General features: G+C 37.5%; 1 protein-coding gene across 1 annotated transcript; it reads left to right on the forward strand.

Annotated features, from left to right (window-relative positions):
* The first annotated feature begins 258 nt into the window (after positions 1-258).
* On the forward strand, positions 259-2,079 carry LOC145107948 (protein NODULATION SIGNALING PATHWAY 1-like). Its single transcript, XM_079044913.1, has one exon. It carries the CDS (start codon positions 335-337, stop codon positions 1,973-1,975), a length of 1,641 nt encoding a protein of 546 aa, XP_078901039.1. The 5' UTR covers positions 259-334; the 3' UTR covers positions 1,976-2,079.
* Positions 2,080-8,235: the final 6,156 nt, after the last annotated feature.

An 8,235-nucleotide genomic window follows, 5' to 3' on the forward strand; every position in this document is an offset into this window, starting at 1 on the left:
TTACATACTCAAACCCATATAAACCAATCAAATCATCCTAAACAATTTCTTTCAACTTTCTCATTTTGTTCTCTAGATCCCAAATCAACCAATAACACACAACATAACCATATGTTTATCCATTTTTTCACAAATAATCATAAATAACCTTTATATTATAAACAATAAAACACCATATCGTCCAAAAAACAGCACATCCACCTCATCTTGATTATGCCTTTCACTATCTACTTCCCATATAACACCAACCCTCTAAATTATTTATACTAAACCTCCTCGAATCACACATAATATCACATTTCTTGTTCTTTCTTGTTTGAGAAATTAGATCAAAATGATCAAGCAAGACACTTTATTCTTACCTTATTTTCCTCCCAACATAAACCCTAATCAAGAAACGATGTCGTTTGGTGAACCAGACCCAAATTCAAGCTCTGATCATATATCAGATTGGTTAGAAGATTCAATATCGTATCTTCCATCGTTCTTGGATGACCCATATGATTCCAACAATCTCATTGACGATGCTTGGTGGGTACCTGTTCAAGAACTTGAACAACAACTCTTTAGTGGGCCCGGGCCCACAAGTAGTAGCATTCTTACTTCAAACTCTGACACTAGTACTACAACAACGGCGACACCCGCCATTGTTTCCGATCAAGAAAACCAGTTGAGGTCTGATTTATCCAAGAAACGGAAAGCGCCGGAGGAATTGAGGACTACCGTGCAAGTTAAGAAGCCGGTAAACAAGAGGGGAAACGGGAAAACGACAAAAGATGGTGGTAATGTTAAGAATAAAGACGGGAGGTGGGCGGAGCAGTTGCTTAACCCCTGTGCCGCTGCAATCACCGCCGGAAACGTGACACGTGTCCGGCACCTCCTGTTCGTCCTCCGTGAACTGGCGTCGCTGACCGGAGATGCTAACTACAGACTCGCGGCTCATGGACTTCAAGCCTTAACCCATCATCTCTCTTCTGCCAACAATCGCCCTGTTAAGGTGGCAGTGCCGCCTGTTAATTTCTCCACATCGAAACCGAGATTCTTTCAGCTATCTCTGATTAATTTCAACGATATCAATCCTTGGTTCACAATACCGAATAACATCGCGAATAACTCCATACTTCAGGTCTTATCGGAGTGCGACCATGGCTCCGGTAACCTCCATATTCTTGATATCGGAGTCTCTCATGGAGTTCAATGGCCGACGTTGCTAGAAGCTTTGAGTCGCCGGCCAGGTGGGCCGCCGCCATTGGTTCGACTCACGGTGGTGCCCCCAACTCCCGATGACCATCAAATTCCTTTTGCAAACAGCCCACCTGGTTACAATTTCATCTCAAACATTCTCCGTTTTGCGAACGAATACAAAATTAACCTACACATCAACCGAATTGACAATTGCCCACTACAAAATCTAAACGCCAACATCATCAAATCATCCCCAAATGAAACCCTAATTGTCTGCACCCAATTTAGACTTCACAATGTAAACCACAACAATCCAGATAACAGAACAGAGTTTTTGAAACAGATTCGAAGTTTGGAGCCTAAAGGAGTGATTTTAAGCGACAACAACATGGATTGCAGTTGCAAAAGTTGCAACAACTTCGAGATAGGATTTGCGAAGAGGGTTGATTACTTATGGAGCTTTTTGGATTCAACAAGTGTGGCGTTTAAAGGGAGAGAAACAGAAGAAAGAAAACTGATGGAAGGAGAGGCTTCAAAGGCGTTGATTAACGTTTGTGAAATGAATGAAAGAAAAGAGAAGTGGGGAGAGAGGATGAGAGGTGTAGGGTTTGTAGGGGATGTTTTTAGGGAAGATGTTATGGATGGAGCTCGATCTTTGTTGAGGAAGTATGATAATAACTGGGAACTGAGAACTGATGAGAGTGATACATGTGTGGGGTTATGGTGGAAAGGTCAACCTGTTTCGTTTTGTTCTCTATGGAAATTAGATGTAAACACTAGTGATAACTAGAATCATAAAGAGATTAGTCTAAATTGATGTATTTTGTATCGGTTTTCTCTTCTTTTTTTGTGAAGATCTCAGGGAGACCTAAACACGAAAGGATGTTTTTATTATGCTTCTTTACGGATTTTAGTTTTGTGGTTTGTTGTGTGAAATTTGTTTATCTTTCTTCCATGATTGATGAATATTCTTGTATGGGAACAACCTATGAAATCAAATTTGCCAAAAGAAAAGAATTTTCGATCAAAGAACAAGGCGGAAAAAATATTGATTTGGTTTGACGAGATAGAGGTTGTAATTGATTGTTGAGCTTGAGAGTTTGATTCTCTTTTTGACTTTATTGACGTTATGGAAACGAATCATGGGTCCCGTTGAAACCGCAGCTTCGGGAACTCCCCGAAGATCCACTCGAGAAAGTAGACCTTCAATCAAATACTCTCTATCAGCAAATTACTTGTTACTTGTGGATGATAAGTTGAACTTACTTGAAAATAACAAGACTTGGTCATTGTTACCAACAAGGAAAGGGACACTTTAGAACAAGTGGGTATTTAGGGTCAAAGATGAGAATGATGGAAGAAAGATGTACAAGACCATATTGGTGGAAAAGGTTCCAATAGAAGGCCAGAACTAATCAGAATGAAATTTTCTCATAAGTTGTGCAGATGACCACAAACATAACGGTTCTTAAAATTGTCGTTGTGGAATATTTACATCTAGAGCAGTTGTGTGTGAAAACGACATTCTTGCATGGTGACCTTGATGAAGATGCACACATGGCACAATCAAAAGGTTTTTCAAAAAGATGGAAAGGAAACCTTGGTGTGCAAATTGGAGGATAGCATGTATATACTAAAGTAAGCTCCAAGGCAGAGGTACTTGAAGCTTCATGATTTCATGAAGATCAGTAGGTACACGAGATGTGACAATTGATAATTGTTGCTACTTGAAGGATGAGATTGATGGAAGGAAGAGGTACAAGGTCAAAAAAGTTTTAAAAAAAGTTAGAAAAATCGAAGAGACGTTTTGTGCCTTTTTATCCACGTTGCGTCAAAGGAAACATCGAAAATCAAAAAACTCGTATTTATCATATACTTCGTGACACCTTATATGTGCGCCACACCCTTTTTACTAGGTGATACCTTTTTAACCCTAATTAATTTCACTATCACACACCAAAACACACACGCGACATGGCTTTGACGATTTTCCCCCGAGTTTTGATTTTTTTTATTTGTTTTGTGTAATTGACTGAGAAGGTACCAATTTCTAACCTTACTACCTTGCATTGCTTGATTATTATTTAGATTTGTGAAATTTGGGTGTATTCATACAACCTAGGGTTTCGTTCAATTTGGGGTAGATTTAAATTGTTATATGTTAAATTGATGTGATGGATTACTTGTATTTACTCGTGTAATAAAACCCTTTGAGTGATTGCTGGATAAAATTGATTGTAATGGCTCGACTAGACCACTTAGACATTCGAAGGGCGCAGCACGCCTAAAGAATAGGCAGAAAATTTGGATTTTTGTTCTTCGATTATGATGGTTGTGTGTTGACAAATTGTTTTAGGTTGTCCCAATTTGCGATATGTAGTACAACAATATGTATCGGGATGATTAAGCAAAAAACTAAATTCTTGCTATTTTTGAAATTGTTTGGTTTAATTCTTGTCTGCTTTCATGATGGATAACACCTAGAGTTTAGTGACAACATCCCTGCAGCTTCCACACATTTGGCCAACATAAAACTCATACCTTCAGTTTCTAAATAATATTTCAGCAAGTGGCCTAAACAAATATTTTGGAAAGATGATTGGATTGTTATCCAAATGATTCAACGTGGCAAAAACAATGAAGTGGGAATTAATTGAGGAGCTTGGTTTGACATATCAACTCAACCTATACCTTTCACAAGTATTCCATGATGAGAGTAGGGGTACATTTATTCACATGCCATGGTGGCAACACATTGTCCGAGTTAGCGAGACCATTTATCAGGAGTTATGTTGGGAGTTTTATTCCACGGTTGATTATGATGCTACATCCCAGGAGTGTCCCGACCGGTCCAAATATACTTTTAGATTGGGTGGAGTGCGACTGACTTACAGTATCATAGAGTTAGGATTCAGATTAGGTATTTACATAGGAGATGAGGTGGATGGCCCGCATTTTCATACTTATTACAGAGTTGCATTACCTCACACCCAGTTGAGTACAAATGGACAGATGTATTGTGCATGCCAATGGACCTTATATGGCCAAACATGCCAAGGACTGTAGCTTTGGATCGTCTTTCATCAGATTGCTCTACATGTTTATCGGCATTACCGTTTCCCACAAATATAAGCGAGATAACGTGCTTATTGGGGATTTATTTTACATGTGGTGCCTCATCAATCCATAGGTCTATTCAGCAGCAAGCAACACCAAATCCTATACCCCAACCATATAGACAACAGAGACGTAGACCTACTCCAGCAGCAACATATCAGGGACCCGAGGTTAATATTGACTGGAGATTTTTGTCACAACAGATGACAGAGATACAACATGGACATACAGACTCAAGGGCAAAGATTCATGATGTTTGGTTTCAGAACCAGTGGATAGGCAATGTCATGACTGCATTCTTTAGTCACCATAAATTCAATTATCCTCCATTCCTACAGTTGGTTGATGGAGCTGTGACATCGCAACAGTAGGAGGACGATGATGATGAGTGATCATGTTATCCTTTTTAGTTTATTTTGGTTTGCTAGTACATTATGTTATTAGTATTTGGTGTGTTAGTATTTTTAGTATTTTTAATTTTTGGTTTGTTCTATTTTATTTTCTGTAATTTTGTTTTCCCTGTTCATGCTTTTTAATGTTTTAATTCTTTACAGAATTTTTGCCCATAGGATGTTGGCAATATATTCAACGATTAGGACTGAGTGCGATTTCATCACAATAGATCTTTTACAAGAGGTGTTGCATCAAATAAGTGTGGGTTCGCCTACTTACACGAGAGTCGGGCTGGGGCTTCATTAAAAGCCATTATTGATATGAGAGGGAAGAGAATATATGAGAGGCAAGACGAGTGTCCAGTCCACATGATTCGAGTTGAGTTTTAATCGCGAAGAATTTCAATGTTCAGTATTCGCGACACGTAACATGCATATGTGAATCGCAACAATATCTAAAATTGCAGTCAGAGTTCCCGTACTTACAAAGACGTGTTGCGCTCCTCCATATGGCGTGTCATGCCTGTCCTCATCCCATATTACTTCATTTTCTGTTCTATGATGTTTTTGCCAACTATTTCGCGCACCGAGTGCCAACACGGGTGGAAAGAATCATCAGAATCCAGAGGAGTCTATTCCATCTAATTCAGAAGCTACATCATTCCAACATGAGTTTTTGAAGCAACCCGTGACAATCGGATTCGATCTCACTACTACTATCCCACAAGAGTCTGTTCCATTTATCCCTTAACTTTTATGTGCTTTAACTTTATTTATGCATACAACGAGGGAATTGTATGAAATAAGTATGGGGTAGGGGTCGAAATAGGAAAATACATGCTAAATGAAATTTTAGATATAAATAAAAAATTTAACTTTGATAAAGTAGCATTGAAAATGAAGTTTATTAGTGTTATATAGGATAATTTAAAAAGAATCCTAAGATTTTATTTGGCTGATATGTTATAGTATATATGTGGCTTTCTAGTTTTGGTGAAATCATGAGCCAAAAATGTAAACTTATGTTGTTTGAGGGATACAATATGTTTTGCACTGTTTGCTAAAATAAACCCTTGAAAATTTATATTAGTTATTAAATATGATCAAATTTTATCCAATATAGGTTGAGTTAAGTTTTTAAGCATTTTTCTAGATATATATTATTATTTTTCGGTTACATACATAGGTTAAGAGTAGAATTGATCTATGACCTTTAAGTTTGGCCAGTACCCCATGCGGGATGTTTTACCTTTGTCCACCTGACATACATTAACTTCGATCAGATCGGGAATAATAGTGCTACATGGGCTTTATCGAAAGTCATGTGTTCTACAATAGTTATTAAGTCTATTTATTTTAGTTATATGTGTCTAAGAATAAGAGTGAAAAAAGTGAAAATTGAAAATTGAAAATGGTGAAAAGTTGAAAAAGTAAAAAAAGAGTTGTCTAAAAGCCAAAGTTATGAGTCAATAAGAGATTGTAAGTATGAAATCGTGAAAAAGTAAAGAATTAAGGCTTTAGCCAAAAGTTGCAAGAACAAGTTGCAAAGTTGAAGAGTTTTTAGGATTTTTTTTTCTTTATTATTTTGATTTTTTTAATTGAGTCTAGAAGCTCTGGAACATGGAAAACACACCTTGAGGTTAGGGAATTTATAAAGGTTATATTCAAAGGGATATAAAAATGAGTATTGTTCAAACTGAGTGGTGAGAATTTATGAAGTTTTGTGAGTATTTAAAACTTGGAAAGTTATTAGGATTAGACACAAATATACACATTGAAGCTAGACATAAGTGTTGTGTTTGAATAGGGTTATCTTGTGTAATATTGGTAAATAAGGTTTTGGTGTAATGACATTGAAGTCGAATTACGATTATAACCTGAATTTATTTCTTGTTTTCTTGGATAAAGCAAAGTATAAGTGTCAGATATTTTGATAAAGTATGTTATATATATATTTTCGACATTAACTTATTATTTTATGTTATGTTTAGATGATACTTAGAACAAAAGGTTCTTAACATGCTTTGAATTATTATTTTACAGGTTATATACGCTGTTGGAGCAAACAGAAGCTAATTGGATAGAAACGGAGCTTGATCGAAAGAAGATGGAAAATATGTTGAAAGATTCTAGAGGTGTCACACCTCACTAATAAACGTGTTGTGTCCCCGAATGGATAACTATAACATCCCAAAAAAATCATGAATAAAAATTTCATTTTTAAGTCAACCAAAATCCATCAAATATTCATATCAATCATAAAAGTATGCCAATGTGAAAATAGTTATTAGAGTACAATCTCAAAATCATAAATATGCTAAACATGGGTGGATACGTCGCGATCAGGCCGGGCCCTTCCCCTTCGAGCTGGAAGTACCCGAAACATAAACTTAATTTGTAAGCACAAAGCTTAGTGAGTTTCCCCAAAATACCACATACTATACATACAATGGGCCTCACCCAATACAGATCTGTCAGTAACATGTGATGAGCCCCGCCCAACACAAACATCAAGCCTTGCCTGGCATCGGGACCACCCCGTTATACATACAAACTCATAAAATACATGCAAGAGTCACACAGACAGCTAGGATCCTATAAACAATAATTAATGGGCCGTTATTGGTGTCTTCGAACCGCCAAACACTATAAGAAGACTCACCTCAATCTGATGATAAGCAAATACACGCAAGCTGCTGCTACAACGGCTCCTCACACCGAACACATACAAACCAACCCTAATCACTATTTAGGGTAATAATTCACAACTAAATATCCAAATCATAATCCTTCTCACAAAGGGTAAAAGACCCATTTTACCCTTCCTACTCTAGGCCCAACAAGTCATCACCCACAATTGCTTAAGCTAACCCCAAGGCCCAAAATGGCCCAAAAGAATTTCAGGTGAGTACGCCGTGCGTACCACCCTTACGCCCAACGTACTAGGCAATGTTCGAGAGGGAAATCAGGGCAAACCCGTTACACCCCGTATACCAGGAAGGTATGCTGGGAGTATGCCTCAGGAGCCCAAAATTGACTTTTAAGCACTTAATACTTTAAGACCAAACATCCAACTCATATATCTTGTTCTTGGGAATGTCTTAAATGATAAAGTCGTCAACTTGATGCCTTTCCATGGATCAAAGAGGCTCAAAAACATCAAGATTATATTTTTATGAACAATGGACCTCAAAAACATCAAGATCTACTATTCTACGCTTCTGGAGTAACTTATACTCACATGAATCAACCCAATGGACCAACATATGCCAAAAACCCTAACTAACCAGATCTAAGAGATGAATCAACAAGGTTGAGACTTTATACCTCCAAGAGGATGATCAAGGTGAATAGATTCTGGATCCACAAGCTTTAAGTCAAACAATACACCTTGAATAAGCTCCTTCTTCAAAATGCACCATAAACACACCAAATCACTCCAAGGCTCAAGAATCGCTCCAATGTGGGCTAGGGTTTTGAGGAAAACTTCTTAGAGGATGGAGTATGAGGATAAGGTCATCCTTAAGGGAATTAATGAGGT

Source organism: Lactuca virosa, chromosome 4, assembly GCF_052849685.1.
Source record: "Lactuca virosa cultivar CGN04683 chromosome 4, Lactuca_virosa_CGN04683_v6, whole genome shotgun sequence".
Taxonomy (NCBI): Eukaryota; Viridiplantae; Streptophyta; class Magnoliopsida; order Asterales; family Asteraceae; genus Lactuca; species Lactuca virosa.

What these genes read in the sequence shown, in the direction of transcription:
- LOC145107948 (XM_079044913.1), top strand. Translation starts at nt 335, where the DNA reads ATGATCAAGCAAGACACTTTATTCTTACCTTATTTTCCTCCCAACATA.